This window comes from Mesoplodon mirus (genome assembly GCF_964341445.2).
Source record: "Mesoplodon mirus genome assembly, chromosome: 4".
NCBI classification, from domain to species: Eukaryota; Metazoa; Chordata; class Mammalia; order Artiodactyla; family Ziphiidae; genus Mesoplodon; species Mesoplodon mirus.
Window position 1 is genome coordinate 156976420 of NC_138979.1, and position 24711 is coordinate 157001130.

At 38.9% G+C, this 24711-nt stretch overlaps 1 protein-coding gene across 3 annotated transcripts in view; it reads right to left on the bottom strand.

Moving 5' to 3' along the window:
* LOC309803469 (uncharacterized protein) overlaps positions 1 to 21833 on the bottom strand; it is a gene marked incomplete at its 3' end in the record, with an annotated part of 43040 nt that extends 21207 nt beyond the window's left edge. For 2 of the 3 annotated variants that reach the window (XM_082619704.1, XM_082619702.1), the window contains exons 1-2: positions 21620 to 21833; positions 14296 to 14367 (exon numbers count right to left, since the gene is read on the bottom strand). In XM_082619704.1, coding sequence (XP_082475830.1) covers positions 14296 to 14367; positions 21620 to 21688 — 141 coding nt within the window. In that variant the 5' untranslated portion in view covers positions 21689 to 21833. The remainder of the gene's footprint in view (positions 1 to 14295; positions 14368 to 21619) is intronic. The other variant, XM_082619703.1, reaches the window with a different exon arrangement.
* Positions 21834 to 24711: the final 2878 nt, after the last annotated feature.

Here is a 24711-nt window from a genome sequence, read left to right on the forward strand (position 1 = left end):
ACAGAATCATAGATCAATGGAACAAGATAGAAAGCCCAGAGATAAACCCACGCACCTATGGTCAACTAATCTATGACAAAGGAGGCAAAGATATACAATGGAGAAAAGACAGTCTATTCAATAAGTGGTGCTAGGAAAACTGGACAGCTACATGTAAAAGAATGAAATTAGAACACTCCCTAACACCATATATAAAAATAAGCTCAAAATGGATTCGAGACCTAAATGTAAGACCGGACACTGTAAAACTCTAAGAGGAAAACATAGGAAGAGCACTGAATGACATAAATCACAGCAAGATCTTTTTTGATCCACCTCCTAGAGTAATGGAAATAAAAACAAAAATAAACAAATGGGACCTAATGAAACTTCAAAGCTTCTGCACAGCAAAGGAAACCATAAACAAGACAAAAAGACAACCCTCAGAATGGGAGAAAATATTTGCAAACAAATCCACAGACAAAGGATTAATCTCCAAAATATATAAACAGTTCATGCAGCTCAATATTAAAGAAACAAACAACCCAATCCAAAAATGGGCAGAAGACCTAAATAGACACTTCTCTAAGGAAGACATACAGATGGCCAAGAAGCACATGAAAAGCTGCTCAACATCACTAATAGAGAAATGGAAATCAAAACTACAATGAGGTATCATCTTACACCAGTTAGAATGGGCATCCTCAGAAAATGTACAAACAACAAATACTGGAGAGGGTGTGGAGAAAAGGGAACACTCTTGCACTGTTGGTGGGAATGTAAGTTGATACAGTCACTATGGAGAACAGTATGGAGGTTCCTTAAAAAACTAAAAATAGAATTACCATATGACCCAGCAATCCCACTCCTGGGCATATACCCAGAGAAAACCATAATTCAAAAAGAGTCCTGTAACACAATGTTCACTGCAGCTCTATTTACAATAGCCAGGACATGGAAGCAACCTAAGTGTCCATCAACAGATGAACGGATGAAGAATATGTGGCACATATATACAATGGAATATTACTCAGCCATAAAAAGAAACGCAATTGAGTTATTTGTAGTGCGGTGGATAGAACCAGAGTCTGTCATACAGAGTGAAGTAAGTCACAAAGAGAAAAACAAAGAATATATGCTAACACATATATATGGAATCTAAAAAAAAAAAAAAAGGTTGTGAAAAACCTAGGGGCAGGACAGAAATAATGATGCAGACACAGAGAATGGACTTAAGGACACAGTGAGGGGGAAAGTGTAAGCTTGGATGAAGTGAGAGAGTGGGATGGACATATATACACTATCAAATGTAAAATAGATAGCTAGTGGGAAGCAGCCACATAGCACAAGGATATCTGCTTGGTGCTTTGTGACCACTTAGAGGGGTGGGATAGGGAGGATGGGAGGCAGAAGCAAGAGGGAGGAGATATGGGGATACATGTATATGTATAGGGGATTCACTTTGTTATAAAGCAGAATCTAACACACCACTGTAAAGCAATTATACTCCAATAAAGATGTTTTTAAAAAAACCCAATTAAGAAAATGGGAATAGGAACTTACATATCAATAATTACCTTAAATGTGAATGGATTAAATGCTCCAACCAAAAGACACAGACTGGCTGAATGGATACAAAAGAAGACCCATATATGTGCTCTTTACAAAAAAGCCACTTCAAACCTAGGGACACCTACAGACTGAAAGTGAGGGGATAGAAAACATATTCCATGCAAATGGAAATCAAAAGAAAGCTGGAGTAGCAATACTCATATCAGGCAAAATAGACTTCAAAATAAAGACTGTTACAAGATACAAAGTATACTACCTAATAATCAAGGGATCAATTGGAAAAAAATGATATAGCAAATTTAAAATATATATGCACCCAGCATAGGAGTACCTCAATATATAAGGCAAATATTAACAGCCATAAAGGGAGAAATCGACAGTAACACAATAATAGTGGGGGACATTAGCACCCCAGTTACATCAATGGACAGATCATAGAGACAGAAAATAAAAAAACACAGGCCTCAAATGACACATTAGACCAGATGGACTTAACTGATATTTATAGATAATTCCATCCAAAAGCAGCAGAATACACATTCTTTTCACATGCACATGGAACATTCTCCAGGACTGACCACATGCTGGGCCACAAAACGAGCCTTGGTAAATTTAAGAAAATTGAAATCATATCAAGCATCTTTTCCGACCACAACGCTATGAGATTAGAAATCAACTACAAGAAAAAAACTGTAAAAATTCACAAACACGTGAAGGCTAAACAATATGCTACTAAACAACCAATGTATCACTGAAGAAATGAAAGAGGAAATCAGAAAATACCTAGTGACAAATGAAAACAAAAGCACAACAATCCACAACCTATGGGATGCAGCCAAAGCAGTTCTAATAACCAGTGGGGCGGGAACACAGACCTACCCATCAGCACACAAGTGGCTTAAAGCCTCCCTGATCACAGCCCTGCCCAGTAGAGGGGCAAGACCCAGCTCCATCCACCACTGGGCGGGAACCAGCCCCACCCATCAGGAAGCCTGCACAAGCCTCCTAGACAGTTTAGAGCAATACAGTCTTATGTCAGGAAACAAGAAAAGTCTCAAACCACCTAACCTTACAGCTAAAGCAACTAGAGAAAGAATAACAAACAAAACCTAAAGTTAGTAGAAGGAAAGAAATAAAGATCAGAGCAGAAATAAATGAAATAGAGACAAAGAAAACAATAGCAGAGATCAATGAAACTAAAAGCTGGTTCTTTGAAAAGATAACAAAATTGATCAACCTTTAGCCAAACTCATCAAGAAAAAAATGGAGAGGACTCCAATCAGCAAAATTAGAAATGAAAAAGGAGAACTTACAACAGACACCAGAGAAATACAAGGATCATAAGAAACTACTACAAGCAACTGTATGCCAATAAAATGGACAACCTGGAAGAAACAAAGACAATTTGTCTAAGACAAATTCTTAGACAGGTACTATCTTCCAAGACTGAACCAGGAAGAAACAGAAAATATGAACAGCAAATATGAAGTACAGTAAGTCCCCTACATACAAGCCTTCAAGTTGTCAACTTTCAAAGATGCAAACGAGTGTTCACATGTCCAGTCACGTAAGTTACTTCACGTGTCTGGGGTGCATTGTCATGTGTATGCATCCTCTACAAGTGTGTGTGCTTTTGTGTACCTTACTATGCAGTACTGTACAGAGTACAGTAGTACAGTGTCTTTATTTCAAACCCAGGATGTCTGGAAGCAAGTATAAAAGCAGCAGTGATGTAGCCATTACTGCTAAGAAGCACCAAGCGATAACAATGGAAACCAAAGTGAAAAAAATTGAGTGAAGCGAGGAGAAAAGATGGTAGACGTCACTCGTTCTTATAACAGGAATTGTTCAACCTTCAGCACGCTTCTAAAGAACAAAGACAAGATCATGGAATGTGAGTAGTGTGCTGTGCTGCTGATGTCGACAATAATATCAAAGGAGCATGGAAGAGCAATGGAGGAGATGGAGAGAATCCTCAGTGTGTGGATGCAGGATTAGCATCAGCATTGAGTCCCACTCAGCTTAATACAGATTCAAGAGAAAGCTAAAAGGCTTTATGAAGACTTGAAGAAGAAATACAGCAAAGAGTCAGAGGGAACATCTTTTGATGTCAGCAATGGCTGGTTTCATTGGTTCAAGGCTAGAGCCAACCTTCACAACATAAAAGGAAGTGGTGAGGCAGTGAGTGCAGATATGGTAGCTGCCCTGGAATTTCCTGAAACTCTTTGAGAAATTACTGATGAAGGTGTGTATTTAACAGAGCAGGTTTTTAATGTGGATGAGATGGGACTATACCAGAAGAGGATGCGAGACTGAAGTTACAAGAGTAAGGAGGAAAAGTTAATGCCAGGCTATAAAAAGCAGCAAAGGGGAGACTAACTCTGTTGATTGGTGGCAGTGCTTCCGGCAAAATGAAGCTGAAGCCTCTCTTAGTTTATCATTCAGAGAACCCGAGAGCCCTTAAAAACAAAGCAAAAGGCTCTCTTCCTATTGTGTGGAAGAGTAACCCCAAACCCTGGTTTACACAGGCAATTTTCCAGCACTGGTTTTTCCACCACTTTGTCCCGGAGGTAAAGTATTGCTTGGACAAAGACATTCCATTCAACATTCCTTTGCTGTTTGACAATGCTCGGGCCACCCCCCATTCATGGATGACTTTCATCCCAATGCCAAAGTAGTGCACCTGTCACCAAATACTATATCGCTCATCCAACCTATGGACCAGGGATTTATAGTGATTTTCAAGAAATATTATTTACATCACACATCTGTCAGCCAGTAAAGGCGAGTGACAGGAATCAGGAACAAACTTGCGACAATTTTGGAAGGACTATAAAATCTACAAGTCCATAAAAACATTGACTTTGCATGGCGTGAGCTTACGGCCATCACCATGAATAGGGTTTGGAAGAACCTTTGACTGCACTTTGTTCACAATTTTCGTGGATGTGAGAAGGTGGATGAGGAGCCCAAAGAGGTCTTCAGCAACTCAGTGACCCTAAGCAAGAAGCTGGAGCTAGATCAGCAACAGGACACCTTCATTGAATTCCTTGCTGTGCAACACAAGGAGGTTACAGTACTAATGAAGACCTGATGGAATTGGAGGCCCAGAGAAAGGACAAAGAGAGACAAGAGGAAGAAGTAACTGAAGAACCGAAGAGATTCAAGGGGATTTTCTTTATTTGAGGAGGCACTGTTAGGTTTGGAGGCACGGGACCCAAATAGAACGGTACACAAAGGTTGCAGCAGCCGTTCAGAATTCAATCCAGTGCTACCGTGTCATCTATGATGAGAAAAAAAGAGCAACTACCCAGACATCACTGGATCGTTTTTTCAAGAGGGTGGATAGAACTGAATCCAGCAAGGAACCCGAACCTGTGCCATCAACATCAGGCGTGAGTGAAACTGCACCTTGCCCTACGTCTCCTATTGCTGACGATACATCAGCTCTACCATCTCCTGCCTCCTCTCCCTCCTCCAGTCAGTAACTCTTCTTGCCTGTTCACTTGATGCCAGCCCCTGTATGTCAGCTATTGTACTGTACTACTGTACTTTTCAAGGTACTGCACTGTAAGATTAAAAATGTCTTATTTTTTCTGTTGTTTGTTTTTTATGTATCATTTGTGTGAAAAGTATTATAAACCTATTACAGTACACTATATAGCTGACTGTGTTAGTTGGGTACCTAGGCTAACTTTGTTGGACTTATGAACAAATTGGAATTACAGATACACTCTTGGAACAAAACTCGTTCATGTGTAGGGGACTTGCTGTACTGAAATTGAAACTGGATTAAAAAACTCCCAAAAAACAAAAGCCCAGGACCAGATGGCTTCACAGACGAATTCTATCAAACATTTAGAGAAGAGTTAAAATCTATCCTTCTGAAACTGTTCCAAAAAAATTGCAGAGGAAGGAAAACTCCCAAACTCATTCTGAGTCCACCATCACCCTAATACCACAACCAGACAAAGATACCACACACAAAAAATTACAGGCCAATATCACTGATGAACACAGACACAAAATTGTCAACAAACTACTAGCAATCTGAATCCAACAATACATAAAGGATCATACACCATGATCAAGTGGGATTTACCACAGGGATGCAAGGATTTTTCAGTATCCACAAATCAATCAGTGTGATACACCACATCAACAAAGTGAAGAATAAAAACCAGATGATCATCTCAATAGATGCAGAAAAAGCTTCTGACAAAATTCAGCACCAATTTATGAAAAAAACTCTCCAGAAAGTGGGCATAGAGGGAACCATACCTCAACATAATGAAGGCCATATACAACAAACTGACAGCTAATATAATATTCAGTGTTCAAAAGCTAAAAGCAGGGACTTCCTTGGTGATCCAGTGGGTAAAACTCCACGCTCCCAATGCAGGGGTCCTGGGTTCAATCCCTGGTCAGGGACTAGATCCCACATGCATGCCACAACTAAGAGTCCACATGCCACATCTAAAAAGTCCGCATGCCACAATGAAGAGCCCGCCTGCCACAACTAAGACACAGCACGGCCAAAATAATAATTAAAAAATAAATAAATATTTCAAAAAAAGCTGAAAGTATTTCCTCTAAGATCAGGAAGAAGACAAGGATGTCCACTCTCACCACTTTCATTCAACACGGTTTTGGAAGTCCTAGCTGTGGCAATCAGAGAATAAAAAGAAATAAAAGGAATCCAAATTAGAAAAGAAGTAAACTGTCATGTTTGCAGATGACATGATACTGTACATAGAAAATCCTAAAAATGCTACCAGAAAATTAGTATAGCTCATCAATGAATTTGGTAAAGTTGCAAGTTACAAAATTAATACACAAAAATCTGTTGCATTTCTATACACTAACAACGAAAGATCAGAAAGAGAAATTAAAGAAACAATCCCATTTACCACCACATCAAAAAGAATAAAATACCTAGGAATAAACGTACTTAAGGAGACAAAAGACCTGTACTCTGAAAACTATAAGATGAAAGAAATCGAAGATGACATAATACAGAGAAAGGTATACCATATACTTGGATTGGAAGAATCAATGTTGTCAAAATAAGTATACTAACCAAGGCAATCTAGATTCAATTCAAACCCTATCAAATTACCAATGGCATTTTTCACAGAACTAGAACAAAAAATCTTAAAATTTGTATGGAGACACAAAAGACCCTGAATAGCCAAAGCAATCTTGAGAAAGAAAAATGGAACTGGAGGAATTAGGCTCCCTGACTTCAGACTATACTACAAAGCTACAGTCATCAAAACAGTCTGGTACCGGCACAAAAATAGAAATGTAGATCAATGGAACAGGATAGAAAGCCTAGGAATAAACCCACACACCTATGGTCAATTAATCTATGACAAAGGAGGCAAGACTATACAATGGAGGAAAGACAGTCTCTTCAAGAAATGGTGCTGGGAAAACTAGACAGCTACCTGTAAAAAAATGAAATTAGAACACTCTTTAACACCATACACAAGGGTAAACTCAAACTGGATTAAAGACCTAAATGTAAGTCTGGACACTATCAACGTATTAGAGGAAAACATGGGCAGAACACTCTCTGATATAAATCAAGCAATATCCTTTTCAATCCATCTCCCAGAGTAATGGAAATAAAAACAAAAGTAAACAAATAGGAGCTAATTAAACGGAAAAGCTTTTGCACAGCAAAGGAAACCTTAAACAAAACAAAACGACAACCCACAGAATGGGAGAAAATATTTGCAAATGATGCAACAACAAAAAATTAGTCTCCAAAATTTACAAACAGCACATGTGGCTTAATATCATAAACACAAATAACCCAATCAAAAAATGGGCAGAAGACCTAAATAGACATTTCTCCAAAGAAAACATACAAATGGCAAGAAGCACATGAAAAGATGTTCAGCATCACTGATTATTAGAGAAATGCAAATCAAAACTACAGTGAGATATTACCTTACATAAGTCAGAATGGCTATCATCAAAAAATCCACAAACAACAAATGCTAGATAGGGTGTGGAGAGAAGGGAACCCTCTTACGCTGTTGGTTGGAATGTAAATTGGTACAGCCACAGTGGAGAACAGTATGAAGATTCCTTAAAAAACTAAAAATAGAGCTACCATATGATCCTGAGCATATATCTGGAGAAAAATATGGTCCAAAAAGATACACACACCCCAATGTTCATTGCAGCACTATTTACAATAGCCAAAACATGGAAGCAACCTAAATGTCCATCGACAGATGAATGGATAAAGAAAATGTGGTACATATACACAATGGAATATTACTCTGCCATTAAAAAGAATGAAATAATGCCATTTGCAACAACAGGGATGGACCTAGAGATCAGCATACTGAGTGAAGTAAGTCAGACAACGACAAATATTGTATGATACTGCTTATATGCAGAATCTTAAAAAGAAATGATACAAATGAACTTATTTACAAAACAGAAACAGACTCACAGACTTAGAGAATGAATTTATGGTTGGGTGGGTGGGGAAGCTGGGGGGTGGAAGGGATAGTTAGGGAGTTTGAGATTGACATGTACACACTGCTATACTTAAAATGGATAACCAACAAGGACCTACTGTATAGCACAAGGAACTCTGCTCAATATTATGTAACAACCTAAATGGGAAAAGAATTTGAAAAAGAACAGCTACATATATATGTATAACTGAATCACTTTGCTGTACACCTGAAACTAACACAATATTGCTAATCAACTACAGTCCAATATAAAATAAAATTTAAAAAAACACATAGTGTGCTGTTCAATTTTATAGGCTACACTGTCCAAAATATTACTTAAAAAGTAGCTACAATTACGGATATTCCTTTATTGTTCCTAGCTTTAATACGAATGCTTTTAATGTTTCTTTATTAAGAATAATTACTATGATTATTGCTTGTTAAAGAGAATTCAACAAGGTAGTTAGATCAACACCCAAAAATCAAAGGGCATGGATCCACATACAAAATCAATATAGTTTCTTTATGCAAGTAAAAACCAATTAGAAAATGTAAGAGAAAGAAGAATACATAGCCAGAGTAGTCTTATCTATTTACAAAATTAAATTCATAGCTGAAAACATTTTGAAAAAGAAAACGAGATGCCCAGATGGTTTCACTGGCAAAATTCTACAAAATATTTAAGGAAGAAGTAACACCAATTCTACATAATCACTTCCAGAAAATAAAAAAGAGGAAACACTTCCCAACTCATGTTATGAAGTCAACATCATCCCAATACCAAAACCAGACTGTTGGGGAGGAACAATTTTCCCTTCTTCCCTTCTAGGGTCGTTGGCTGGTTTAATAATTAAACTGACATAAAACAGATATAACAGGAGAAAAACGTTTAATTATGTATGTATGGGAGCCCCACAAACACATGAGACTCACAGGCAGTCAAGTCAACTTAGACTTACATGCCATCCTGAGCTAAGGGGGTAGGGGTCTGGGGCTTCAAAGAGGAAGCAGATAATCCACAGGAAGATGGGAAGACCATATGTTTAGTAAACAAATGTTTCCATGCCATGCAGATAAGTTCTTCTGATATAAAAAGTTCTCTCTCAAAATAGCTATCTTCCTAGTACAGGCTTCCTATCTAAATCCTTTTGGGAAGTTAAGGAAGAGATAAAAAGCTTTTCCTGAGTCTGTTGGGTCTTAATTATCTTCAGCTTAAAACAATCCACATACCAAAGTGACACATTTTGGGGTGGTGTATTCTGCTCCCCATCAAGACCAAAACAGTAGAAGGAAAAAATAAATAAAACTGTAGACCACAACAGTCTCTAGTAAAACTTCCAGTGGAAGAGTAAGACTATAGCTCCCAAACTAATGGAACAACAGCAAAATAATAAAATGTTGTTAATCCAAAAGACAACAAGACAAATAATTATAACAATAGCACATAAAAGGAAGACATATTTAAATACAAATATATTTTTAAATATATTTAAAATTATATATTTTAAAATTAAGGATCTCAGCCAAGAATGTTGAAGGGTAAAGGGAAAATTATTTTTTCTCCCCTACAACTGATTCAATCACTCTGAAAAAGTTTGGAAATTATCAAATAAAGGTGATATTCCAGCAATTCCTTTTTTGTACACATGCAGCAAGAAATATATATAAGAACGTTCACAGCAACATTATTTTTAGTAACCAAAACTGCCAAGCAACCCAAATGTCTAAGGGTAAAATGGATAAATAAATTATGGTATAATTAGTGGAATACCATACAGCAATGAAACAATCATGGGGTCAGCAACTATGGCCCATGGACCAAATCTAGTCTAATATCCATTTTTGTCAGTAAAGTTTTATTTGACCACAGCCATGCTCACTTGTTTTTGTCCATGGCTGCTTTTGTGATACAACACCAGATTTCAATAGTTGTGAAAGAGTGTAGCTCACAAAGCCTAAAACACTTACTACCTAGCTCCTTACAGGAAAAGCTTGCTGACCCTGAATTTAGAGCTAAAATAGAGATGAATTTCACATACATAATACTGGGGGGAGAAAAAGGCAATCAACACAATGATAAGGCAACCTACTGAATAAAAGAAAATAAGTTCAAATCATATAACTCATAAAAGGTTAGTATCCGAAATATATAAAGAACTCATACAACTCAGCAGCACCCCCCCAAAAAAATCTGCTTAAAAAATGGGCAGAGGATCAGAACATATTTCCAAAGAAGACAGATGACCAACAGGTACATGAAAAGATGCTCAACATGACTAATCATCAGGAAAATGCAAATCAAAACCACAATGAGATATCACCTCATACTTGTTAGAATGGCTATTATCAAAAGGACAAGAAATGACAACTGATGGAGAGGATGTGGAAAAAGGGAGTCCTTGTGCACTGTTGGTGGGAATATAAAATGGTACAGCTACTGTGGAAAACACTATGGAGATTCCTGCAAAACATGGAAAATAGAGCTACAAGATGGCCCAGGAATTTCACCTCTGGGTATTTATCTGAAGGAAATGAAATCACTATCTTGAAGAGGTATCTGCACCCCATGTTCACCACAGCATTATTCACAAGAGCCAAGACATGGAAACAACCTAAGTGTCCATCGATGGGTAATGGATAAAGAAATTGTGATGTGTATATACACAATGGAATATTATTCAGCCATAAAAAATGAAATCTTGCCATTTTTGACAACAGGGATGGACCTCCCCATTTTGACAACAGGATTATGCTAAGTGAAATAAGTCAGGCAAAGAAAGACAAATACTGTTAGATTTCACTTACATGTGAAACCTGAAAAAACAAATGAACAAACATAACAAAATAGAAACAGAGTCATACATACAGAGACAAGTAGCTGCCACAGGGAAGGGGGAAGGGAGGAAGAGAGAAATGGGTAAGAAAATTAAGAGGTACAAACTACCAGTTACAAAATAAATGAGTTATGGGTATGAAACATACAGTGTGGGGAATACAGTCAGTAATGATCTCACTTGTATGTGGAATCTAAAAAAACACACAAACAAAAAAAACCAAGCTCATAGATACAGAGAACAGACTGGTGGTTGGTACTGTAATTATTCTCATTTTCATTACCTGAATCCTAAAAAACATGGTCATGATATTTACAATGTTAAAAATTAAACAAGCACTATTTCTTTACAAACTACAACAGTCAAGCAAAGGTTTAAAAAAAAAAAAAGACTGTTGGGGCTTCCCTGGTGGCGCAGTGGTTGAGAGTCCACCCTGCTGATGCAGGGGACACGGGTTCGTGCCCCGGTCCGGGAGGATCCCATATGCCACGGAGCGGCTGGGCCCGTGAGCCATGGCCACTGAGCCTGTGCGTCCGGAGCCTGTGCTCCGCAACGGGAGAGGCCACAATAGTGAGAGGCCCACGTACCGCAAAAAAAAAATTAATAAAATAAAATAAAATTAAAAAGACTGTTAATGCTCAGGATTACAATGCAGTTAATTGTACACTTAAATCATATTACTTGGAGTGATGCAAAAGCAGATAATCTACTACTGTGGATCCACAGTTGTTAGCATTAGGAGTCAAGAGAAAATAAGAGCAACAGCCATAATGAAGGCAGATGAGCTATGTCATATCCATTTCACACTAGACATTGAAAGCTATTGCTTTCAGCTTATTTGTTTAAGCCCACCTCATGGGTTCTGTACTTTCCTTTCAACCTACCATACCCACAACTGAAAAGCAGGAATTTTTACATCCTGGGACACTGGATTTTCAGTCCTAAAATCAGGACAGCTCCAGGCAACCTAAAACGGCTGGTCACTCTGAATCAGTACCATCTTTTTCCACCCTCCTCAAAACTTCTCAGCTGTACTTATCCTTGATCTTTCTTAACTCAATTTGTCCTCTCAACCACAGTCCTGACCCCCAGCCCTTGACCTCAGCAATCTTTCCCTCGACTCCTCCTTAATCTCAACCTCTCAACCCTTCTAACAACTGTCAGCCTCAACCAATTGTACCTTCTCAATTCCTCTCAAATTTAATCCACCTTACCCTCTCAACCTTATTTGAACTCAACCTCACCTAAACACTGACTCTTGACCTCACCTGACTCTGACTTCTCAGCATCAACCAACCTGGACATCTCAATCTCAGGAGGTCTTGTTCTCTGATCCTTCTCACCTCAACTTTGTCCTCTCAGCCTCCTTCCATAGACCCTGACCAATCTCATCCTCTTAACTTCAGTCAACCTCATTTCTCCCAAATTTGTTCTCTTTACTTCGACCCCCCTCGTCTAGACCTCTTCTGTTACTGCAATCTCCCTCACTCTCTCTTGCTACCAAAATTTACCCAGTCCTCAAAAGCAAAGCCCCAAGTCATCTGATATTTATTTAGATTTTAATATTATATGTCACTATCAATTTGCTGCTAAAAATTTTTCTGGAACCCATTCATTTCTATCTTCATTGCAAATGTTTTACTTCAGATTCCACTATTGTTTGTCTATACTACTGCCAAAGTGTCTTAACAGGTCTCTCCATCTCCACTTGAAACAATCTCTTCCATCCTATCTTGCTCCCCCAATCTCCCCTCTATGTTAGCCACTCTGTGTTATATAATACTAATCATTTCAATCATTTAGCTAACTCTTACCCATTCTTAACCTTAATTCAAAGGTTGATACCTCTAGCAGACCTTCTCTGATATCCCTTTCCCAAGTCTAAACTGTATGCCTCTCCTTGAAGTTCTAGTAATGTTTTACACAGAGTTCCAATATAGCATTTCACTGGGCATTGTTATATTGTATGTTTGGATACATTTTTATATTAGATGTCTCCCAGCCTTGATGATGCTATAAACTTTATAAGAACCAGTTTCTTGAATCTTTATCTGTAGGATCTAACACATGATAAACACATGACAAATATTCAATTATTTTTCAAATATGTACATGACATCCCTATTCCAAAAGTCAGGTTATTATAACTTTCATCTTAAAGGAAAAGAGAAAAAAATTCCTTAATACAATTCCTTAATACAATACCTTAATACAATAATTGGGATGCTAACAGAAACTTTAAAACTCATTTCATAATTGCTCTATTCCCTCATAGAAACTATATATTCCTTTTAAATTTACTATTTATTCGAATACCTACTGTCTTTAAGACTAGCTAGCATTGGTATTTCTCTTAAACCATAAAATTAACTCAAAAAAGTGAATAGGCCTTTAATACTCTAATTTCCTACCAACATTACTGAAGTCTGCTAATGAAATACAGCTGACCCTTAAACAACACGAGTTTGAACCTCGAGGGTCCACTTATACAAGGATTTTCCTCAATAAATAACAGTTGGGCCGCCATATCTGCGAGTTCTGCATCCATGGATTCAACCAACTGCAGATCGTGTAGTACTGTAGTATTTATTGAAAAAATTGCCAAGATGTAGGAGCAACCTACCTAAGTGTCCATCAACAGATGAATGGATAAAGAAGATGTGGTGTGTGTGTGTGTGTGTATATATATATATATATGTATATATATATATATATACATATATATATATGTATAATGTAATCTTACTTAGCCATAAAATAAGAATAAAATTTTGCCATTTGCAGCAACATGGATGGACCTGGAGGGCGTTATGCTAAGTGAAATAAATCGGATAGAGAAAGACAAATACTATATGATATCATGTATATGTGGATTCTAAAAAATACAACGAACTATTGACTACAACAAAAAAAGAAGCAGACTCACAAATATAGAAAACAAACTAGTGGTTACCAGTGGGGAGGGGTAAGGGACAGTAGGGGTGAGGGCATGGGAAGTACAAACTGTTGGGTGTAAAACAGGTTCAAGGATATAATGTACAAAATGGGGAATATGGCCAATATTTTGTAATAACTGTAAGTGGAAAGTAACCTTTAAAAAGTGTATAAAAAATTTTTTAAAAAGAGCCCAAAGATCATATATCAGTCTTTTTTTTAACAGCTGTTTGAATTATTTTTATTATATTTATTTATTTTATTTTTGGGCCTCGCCATGCAGCATGTGGGATCTTAGTTCCCCGACCAGGGATGGAACCCGTGCCCCCTGCATTGGAAGCACAGAGCCTTAACCACCGGACCGCCAGGGAAGTCCCCATATATCAGTCTTAAAGAGCAAGATAAAACTCAAGACAGCTTAGTTTACTGAGTATTCGTGTCTCATAAATCAGAACATACATGTACACATGTCAAACGCCAATGACAGTTCTTACTTTAATCTTCGCAGCATCATAACGGATTTGTGAAAACTCACGAAGACCAAAAGAACCTCCAACAATCAGCAACTGAAACAAGACAGGGAAACAATTAAACAAAATAGAAGGGCAGAATTCAGTCTATCTATACATTACTTATCTGAACACCAACAGTGGCAGATTATACAAAATCCTATAGATTATTTTCCCTGGTGAGTTACCATTCATCTTTTCAGAGTAGATATAGTACACACTATCACTGGGAAACATTTTAGCACATGAGCAAATACCAAGATCATTACCCCCTACCTGTACTTGACCTTATGATTTAAATATCACCATCACAAGCATTATATTAGTTGATTCTTACAAAAGACCTATGAGCTAAGGGAAAAAAATACACTTAATACATGAGGAAATAAAAGCACAGACAACTCAATGACTTGCCCATGATTGTAATGGATAAATCCAGGAATAAAATCCTGACCTTGCTTCTTCAAGACTAGAATTCTTTCAATTTTATGATTTTGCAAAATAGGCCAATTAGAGAGCATTTTTCTCCATTTTCTAACCAAGTGATAAAACAATCTCATGAAATGTTACCCTTCTCAGTATGTGGCTCACCTTAAAAGAGCCCATGGGGGCTTCCCTGGTGGTGCAGTGGTTGAGAGTCCGCATGCCGAGGCAGGGGACATGGGTTTGTGCCCCGGTCCGGGAGGATCCCACATGCCGTGGAGCGGCTGGGCCCGTGAGCCATGGCCGCTGAGCCTGTGCGTCCGGAGCCTGTGCTCCGCAACGGGAAAGGCCACAACGGTGAGAGGCCCGTGTACCGCAAAAAAAAAAAAAAAAAAAAAAAAAAAGAGCCCATGAATTGCCATTGCTGCTTTAGCATCTCCTCCAATAATCTAATGGGCTTTACTCTCATCCTAAAGCTGTAAAAGTCTAGCAATTTGGAAAAAAATTAAGTTTGATCCCTACCATCAATATATTAATATTACCAATTAAAGTAATACAAACAGATAAAAACATTAAAATATAAAATTCTATAATTTTGAAGTTGGAATACCGACAAAACCTTGAGGCTATGAATTTAAAAACCCAATGAATCTGACCACATGAAAATTTAGTCTTTACCTGCAAATAAATGAAATAAAAATGACATCAAATCAAAAGACAACAAACCAGGAAAAATATCTGTTATATATAACCAGCTAATACTTCCAATGTCAATATGTAATCATTCTTTGTATAAGTAAAGTACCTTTTCTGTCTCTTGGTTTCAATGAAAATGAGACACGCTGGGACCTGGGACCTGGGACCCTTTGCTGCAGTGCTTGCACCTGGACAAACTTCTCCTCCAGCAACAAAATGTAAAGAAAGTATAAGGGACTAAAAATTACTGCAGGCATGCACAGTTGGGGCAAATTATGCACAACAAGATACAAAAACACCAAAAACCCAACTGCCACTTCTGAAGAGCTGGGAGCAAAAACACAGTGTCAGGAGTAAAAGCAGGGTACTGCACATGCCCCCTACACTCAACACCACAAAGGGGTGGGCAGACCACCTAAGCCACCCCTTTAGCCCCACCCATGGACACATCCCTACGCTCTCCCAATAGAAGGAATCAGCTGGCCCCCACCCTAGGGGTTCTGTTTTCACTCCCCCCTGCTAATAAAGTCTTGCCTGAATTTCTTGTCTGGCCTCTTATCAATATCTATTGATTAAGGAAGGCCAAGAACCCCGGTTGGTAACAAAAAGACACACCTGTGATTTTCCTAACTCCTCTCAGCCTCCCTTTATTCATTCTTCCTCACCTTCCCATCTCAAATTGTTGGAGTATCTCAAAAGGCTCAGTCTTCACACCTTTTGTACCTATTCACAACCAAGAGTCCCTAGGTGATGCCATCCAGTTCCATGGATTTAAATAGCATCTATAACCTAACAACTTCCAAATGTACATTTTCAGTGGGAAACATCCCACTGAAGTGAAGACCTGCCCTCCTACTTGACATCTCCACTTGAAAGTTTAAAAGGTATATATAAATTAACATGAAAAAAATTCTTGATTTTTTACCCCAACACTCTTTCTGCCCCAATCTGCTGCTAATCAATCGTTCACATCCAAATTAAGGTCAAATACTTTCATCCAATTACTCAAGCCAGCTTCTCCGGAGTCATCTTTAGCTCCTCTAATTCCTATCTCACATCTAATCCATCACTGAGTTCTGTCAAAATATTTCTTAAATCTGACAATTTCTGACTATATCTTCTTCTAATATTTTAGTCCAGGCCACCATCATCTCTTTTTCTGCACCACTGCCATCACAATACCCACATGTTACATAATAAAGAATTTGTCTGGTCTTGGTCCTGGGTTCTTGGGAGGGAGCTACTCACTTGGAATTTCCTGAGTGACAGGAGCATCTTTGTTATTGGGACCACAGCTGAGTTTATACCACTGAGGTGACTCATTGTGGCCCCCTAGATAGTCACAGCATAGAGGCTGGTCATGCTGGGATGATCAACCATGTGACTAGAGGGTGGGGACCTTGAGCCATGTGATAGCAACCTGACCTCCTGACCTCCAAGGAGGAAAGGGTGGGGCTGGAGATTGAGTTCAGTCACACAGCCAATGATCCAATCAACCATAGATGATGAAAATCCCAATAATAAAATCCCAATAAAAAACTCTGGATGAGCTTCCTGGTTGGTGAACACATCAGTGTGCTGGGATGGTGGCATACCCTGATTCCACAGGAAGAAAACAAGGAAACTCTGCCTTTGGGACCCTCCCCGGACCTTGCCCTAAGGGTCTCTTCTTTCAGCTGTTCCTAATTCATAACCATTATGCTAAAACAATAATCCTAAGTATAGTGGTTTCCTGAGTTCTGTGAGTCAATCTACTGAATTATTGAACCTGAGGGGCAATCAGGAACCACTGAACTTGTAACCAGTTGATCAAAAGCACAGGTGGCCTAATATCGCACAGCTTTCAGCTGGTGTCTGATAAGGGGAGTTTTGTGAAGAACTGTGCACTTAATCTATGAAGTCTGTACTAATGCTACATAGTTAGTGTCAAAATTGCACTGTAGTACCGACCACTCCTTACCATGGTATCTACACTCCTAGCTAAATATCTTCATTTCTGCACTAGATCCCAATCATCTTATATACTGAAGGGCAGTGATTCATCAAAAATCTTGCTCACCACACTGCATGATTCATCATAAAAAATGCTATTATCTCTCCCATCTTATTAACAAATTTCTCTAGACCTTACTTCCCCATCAGTTATTATCCCATTTCTTTGTTCTTACCTGCAGTAAAATTCCTCAAACAAGTTGTCTACGCTTGCTGCTCTTCCCACTTTCTCTTAGACCCATTCCAACCATCACTGACATCCATGTTACTAAAGGCAATGTTTAACTCTCTGTTCTCATCTTATTTCATGAGCAAAATTTGACACTGTTGATCACATTGTCCTTCTCTTCCCTTAAACCTGGTTTTCCTTTTACCTCACTGAGAACCCTTCTTAGTCTCCTGTATTGGTCCCTCCTGTACACCCCAACCCTCTGAACTTGGAGTACCCCCAGGGCACAGCGTTTGGTCTTCTCTACCTACGTTAACTTCTACCCACAAGCTTAACGCAAGCATGGTGACTGCTGCTAAAGTAGAAGACCTAAAGAGAATATAAAGTTTCCTAACATACTATACAGAATGTCCAAGATAAAATAAAAATTCGCTTGTCATAAGAAGAATCAGGAAACAGCAACTTGAATTAGGAAAGACTATCAAGTGACGTTAGCAAAGATTTTAAAGGAACCATCATAAAAGTGCCTCAAAGAGCAATAAACTAATGAAAAATTAGAAGAATCTCACCAAATCCCCCCCAAAAACAAAAAAAAAAAGTGACATCAGTGAAATGGCAGAGTAAGAATCTCCAAAACCCTCTCCATTAAAGCAATGAGAACACTGGCAAAAGTTGTCAAATCTACTTTTTCAGAACTTTGGAAATTAAAAAAGGCCTGCAATGATGTTGGGAACATTTACGTAAGAAGAATGACTGAATCTCGGTTAAAGCAGAAAGTTTGGTGGCATTTTTAGCCTACCTATTCCCACGTCTTGACCCCAGCTCCTTGGTAAACATGAAAACCAACAGTCTAAAATCATGATATAAAGCAGTAACCGCTGGAAGGTGCATAATGGGGTGGGGCTCCTTAAAGTCTTATTCTCTGAGAATTTTCATTATCTGACCAGTCTGGTGGTTCCCTGGAAGACCCACTCGCAAGGCTGTCTTTAGTTTTCCTGACTTGGAGCTCAACTAGTGCAAACACACTTCTCCCTGGAAGTGTTTGCTGAAAAAATTCAGAGGCCATTGTTTAACATCAAACTGCCTGAGGTGGTAGATGACAGGGCAAGGAATAGTCTAACCAAAAAAACTCAAAGGAAAATATGAGGCATAAGGTGTCCATAGAGGACTCTGAAAAGCTCAAACATATTCCTGACACTCTGGAAGGACACACACATGAGCAGAACTGTCCACATGCCCAGAGCAGTGTGTAAGCTCAGGAGAGATCGGAGAAGGCCCTGAACACTCACCTGTGGCTAACCTTGAGGCTCTGAACAAGCAAGAAGTAACAGCTTAAGGTGGAGTTGTAACCTGCCTGAGTACTGAAGGCATGCCCAATCAAGCACACAGAGCCCCTTGACAAACACTGGGAAACTTACTGGTTCCAGGTGTTTAAGAAAACCTCTGCCCAATAAAAAGAAAAACAGCCCCATTTAAAAATGGGCAAAGGAGTTGAATAGACATTTCCCCAAAGAAGATATACAGATAACCAATAATCCACTGTATGAACGAATGTACTGCATCATTAGTCATTAGGAAATGCAAATCAAAACCACAGTGAGATACCACTTCACACCCACTAGTAAGGGTTTAATTTAAAAAAGTGGACAATGACAACTGTTGGCAAGAATGGAAAAATCAGAAGCCTCATATATTGCTGGTGGGAATGTAAAATGATGTAGTTTTTGGGAAATAGCTTGGCAGTTCCTCAAAATGTTAAACATGGAGTTACCATGTGACCCAGCATTTCTACTACTAGGTATTTACTCAACAGAAATGAAAACACATCCACACAAAAATCTGTACATGAATGTTCATAGCAGCATTATTCATAATAGCCAAGAAATGAAAACAACCTCCTAAAAGTTCATCAATGAAAAATAAATATTCCAACTGATGGAATATTATTTACCCATTAAAAGGAATGAGGTTTTGATACATGTTACATGAATGAACCTTGAAAACATTATGCTAAGTGAACAAAGTCAGTCACAAAACACCATAAGTTGTATTATTCTATGAAATCTATAGACAAAAGTAGATTAGTGGTTAACTAGGATGGGAGAAGGGTAGGGGACAACAGGAAGTGGCTACTAGTTGAGTATGGTGTTTCTCTTAGGGTGATGAAAATGTTCTAAAATTAGACTGTGGTGATAGTTGCATAACACTGAATAAACTAAAAACAACTGAACAGTAAACATTAAATGGGCTAATTTTTTAGAATGTAGAAACCAGTAGTCACTGGTCAGATTAGAAAGGTAAATTCTGGGGACTAAATGCACAGTGTGGAAACTGAAACAATAAATATACTCTCTTTTTCAAGTGGTTTGCAAGACAACAAATATATTCTCTTTTTCAAGTGGTTTGGGAGAGCAGGGAAGGAGAGTATTATTGGCCTATATGTGGTACTCTAAGTCCTCTTCTGTATGTTGCTGAATAAAGATTCTTATGAAGCAAGCATTAACATTTATCTAAGAGAGGAAATAATTTCAACTTGAAGTATAGTAGTATACCATAGTAATTATGGAATATTTGACTGATACATGATGAAGACGATGTATCTTTTGAGGTCTTTCTAGTAGTGTTGGGTTTCACAGTACTGAATTCAACATTTTCCTCTACAAAAGTAGTTATATGTCTAGGACCCATATTTTGAAACAGTACAGACCTAGGTCCAGTATAGTACAGGTCCAATATAGACACAGAGACCAGTACAGAGAAATACACTTGGGAAGAAGTCTACTGTGGTAGTCTCCATTCCATGAAATAAAACAAATGAGGGAAACCTTAGAAGGTACTTTAATACTACTGGTTTTAAGAGCTTAGCTTTGATGATTTTGAAAGATAAGAAACAAAATCAAACTGTCTTCCAGTGGGACATGCAGGTGACCTCAAGGTAGTGACTACAATCACAGTATTTCTGAATGGATCTCTATTTTGTGGCAGGGGAATCTACAGGGAGGATAGTTTTTACACATTCCCCTACAGCTACACAAATATAATTACTGTATTGTCTTATAAACAGTTTTCTTTAAACTTTAAAAAAGATAGATAAAAAGGAGTTCCCAAAGTTTAGAAAGAAATCCATTCATCAAAGATGAGTAAAACACTCATTACTTTTCTAAGGCCCTTCTTTCGTTTAGTCCTGCTTAAATGCAAAAGCTGGTAACTTCACCTGTACCAAATCCATACCAAAGTAATAAACTATTTAAAAGTAAGTGGACTTTGTCCACATGCTTTATATTTAAATTGTTTCATTTACTATGACATCAAGGCTTGCTGAAGCAAAGTAACTTGCCAAGGTCAAACTGAAAAGAAAGGGAGTGGTCTCGCTGGATTCCAACTCGGGTTGGTGTTGTGTTAAGCCAACATTGATCCAAATTTTCAAGACTAATGCGACCTTCTGGGAACTCAGTGTAGGAGTGGATGCAAAGAAATAGACACCAAAACTACTTTCAACGTGCTTTAAAAATATCAACTATAATTCAGCGACCATCTTTTGAGGGCTGCTACAATGTGCTACATTCAACTCACAAGGATTTATTTAACTCATAACAACCCTGGAAGAATTAAGCCAGTTCACAAACTAATAAGCTGAAACCTGAACATGCCCGAAAATGTATAGTTAAATTAAGTAAATACAACTAGTTCCAATGATCCAGAGTATCGTCAAGCTGTAGCTAGGGGCGGCGCGGGGGGGGAGGAAGGAAGTTTAGTAATCATCCAAACTTGGGTTAAAATCTGATTCTGACATCACTCTCAGAAGCACATCCAAGTAACTACCAAAGAGGTAAGAGGGGGACTCGAGATCCCCCTACCAGCGCGGGGAGAGACTAGGAGACTAGGACGGCCTAAACGCCAGCCCCTTCCTAGCCCAGACTGCCATTCCGGGTTGCACGCGTTACAGTTTCACAGAACTCTCCGTCCAGCCAGACTTGGGGCCCCACCCCTTCCGGAACCCCTCCCCCACTTTTTTCTCACGGCGCTCACCAACATGGGGACTCCGTAGCGAAGGGTCTTATTCTTGCGCAGGGCGCGCCTCACCGCGTGGGCGAACATGACTGAACTCTCCGACCCGCTTGGAAGCCCACCCAAACAGGCCAGCGTGGCCTCCCGAATCTCAGTGGCTCAGGGTCCCTCCTCCGGAGTACGTCCTTTACTAACCTTTCCTTTGCCTCCCAGTGCAGGGCCCTTCTAGATAGGTCTCCGCCAGGCAAAAGCAATCGATCCGTAGTAACATACTCACGCTTCCCCCCGGAAATTCGAGCGTCAGAGGTTTGGTCCGGCAAGCTGGTTTGCAATCGGGACTTAGGGACCTAAGTCGTGTTTGTGGTAATCGTCAAAGGATATAGAAACCTGTACCTCCTGTGTTGTGGGTCTCTTCTTAGAACACTCCCTGGCACATAAAATCAGCTCAAAATCTGTTTTAAAAAGGTTACTTTGAAGCCAGTACTCTAGCCTCAATAGTTACGTGTGGGATGGGTAGTTTACCAGCTTAAAAAAGATGGGGGGGAGGGGGGGAAGTGCTTCGAAACTTTAGGTTTAACGTTAATTGGTGTAGTGGCTTGCTATCCGTGAATTTTTAATGCTAGTGCTTGTATTGCCAGGTTGCGTGTAATCTTCAGTCATTTATGAATGTCTAGTTTCCACTCATTCATCAGCCATCCAGCACACCTTTCTGTGGGACACAGAGAAGAAAAGATATGATCCCTGCCTTAAAGAGGCTGGCAATCTCATGGGCACACGGATGAACCATGGGTAGCTTGGGAAACAGACCTCCCCCTCAATGTGTGCCATTTGCCAGGGTGAGTCAGAGAAAGCCTCAACTGTCAAGTGTTTGAGATGACATAATAGTATAGAGTGCAGGTGACATGACTCACATTTCCCATGCTATCCCTGAAGTCTTTCCATCTATCCCTGCCTCTTTATTGCCACTGAAATATTCCTGGTTTAATCCCTTATCATCTTTCTATCTATTAAATTCGCCCCTAAGTGTCTCTAGAAAGGAAATTCCTGATCTCCTTCCTGCCTTTAGGCTGATCTAGTTAACACTCATATCTAGGCCCACCGGGTCTAAAACAACACAAACAAACAAAAACCTTAATTATAGGGACGTCCCCGGCAGACCAGTGGTTAAGACTCTGCACTTCCAATGCAGAGGGCGCCGGTTCTATCCCTGGTGGGGGGGAACTGGGATCCCACATGCCATGGGTGTGGCCAAAAAACTTAAAAAACAAAAACAAAAACAAAACCTTAATTATGAACTCAAGTCTATCTCCCACACTGCTGACAGTTATCTAAGAGACATAGATAATGATGAGATTCTCTTTTTTTTTTCTGCCTACAATAGTCACTCCAATTTTCTTAGCAATTAATTGAAGGGCATTTGTAATATGACTTTGGCCTGCCTTTTCTACCACTGTTCTTCATTCACTCCGTGCTCCATCCTGGAGGAGATATTAACTCCCTGAGTAATGCATGAACTTCCACATCTTCCAGATGCCACTTTAGGGACACCAGGTTCTTGAAGCCTCCCTTAGTCCACAGGCAATGTAAATTATTTCCTCTTCAGAGCTCCACTAGTCTTTGACTAAAATAATCACAGAGCTCTATGACACTGTATTGTCGGTTTTGGTGTACAAAGTCATTGTTGTCCAAACAGTATATAAGAAATATGAAAAAAAGGAGAGTGGAAAGAATACTTCAGTGTTTGAATTTGAACTTTAGGGTTTTGTTTTGGGTTCTGGGGCTGAGCAAATGTATCAAGCCCCTCCCCCAGAGCATCACCTGAACCAGGAAGATTTTAAAGTGATCAGGGTAAGGTTTATTAAAGTAAGACTGCTAATCCCTTCTCTTACCCCTATTTCTCCAATCTTCCCCAACCCCAATCTCTCCAAAAAAGAGACACCTTGCAAACCTGGGGACTGGAGCAGTAAGAAAGGTGGGAGACTTAGCCTGAGAGGTTAAGTCACACTACACAGTTGGTAGTGCTGGGAGAAAATTATTTGGATTCATGGGAAAGAGTCTGGAACAGTTGTAGAATACAGGAGAATTTAGGATTGCAGAGATGGTCTTGTGAACAGGGTTGCTATGGTTCATGAATAGTCTCCTTCAGTGCTGTGATTCCTTTGTATTTTATTTTGAATTATTGGGCTTACACTTTTTGTTGTATGTTTGTTTGTTTAATTCATCTCTGTGAAGAGACAGAAACATACAGGGCCATAGGATTTATTAGAGAATATATTGTGAAGTGTGCCAAAATTTGTATATGGCATTGCCTCTCGCCTTATTCACTTCCTTTTGATATTTCAGAACTCATACAGCATCCAGGTTAGTCATGTGTATTACTTCTCCAAGTTTTCCTCATATCTTAAATGTCAAGGACACTGTTCTAAAAGTCCAGACCTTTTCCTACCTTTTCACTACATAAAATGTCACCTTATGGATCTGACTCCAATAAAGGCTGGCACTCAACGAATAGTTAATATTGGATTAAATCATATACATGTATTCTAAGTAATACAATAGCTAATAATCTGTTATCCTTTTCAGATAACGCATATATTCAATTTAAGTGAATATAGGTCTTCAGTCTCCCATTTATTCCATCATCCAAATAAGCACTTATTAAGAACCTTGAAATGATCTCAAAGGAGCAACTAAATAGTAGGTATTACAAGTATGCTGGAAATTTTTCATGAGATAAAATTTGGGGCACTGTGGCATTTAAGCACTTAAGAAATGTTTTGCTGAAAGCCTGCATTCAGTTTTAAGGTTCATTGGATTCGCTGGCAAAATTACCACTCCTTTGACACAAATAAACAGCTTTAATCCACTCTTTAATGAAAGCTGATTTAACTTAATTTTAATGTACCATCATTAGAAGGAAAGGAATAAGAATATTAGAGAAATATAACAGGGTATGCATCACTGAATTGGGCCAGCACCTACTTCCAGATCCAAACAGAAGCTGGGAAGCTCTGACTAACAGCAAGCTGGAGCCCCAGTTGGGAAGGGTCCTGGGTGGTGCGTCCACCCCACGGGTGAGACTTCAGATTATAGTTCTGGGGGCTTCCATTTGT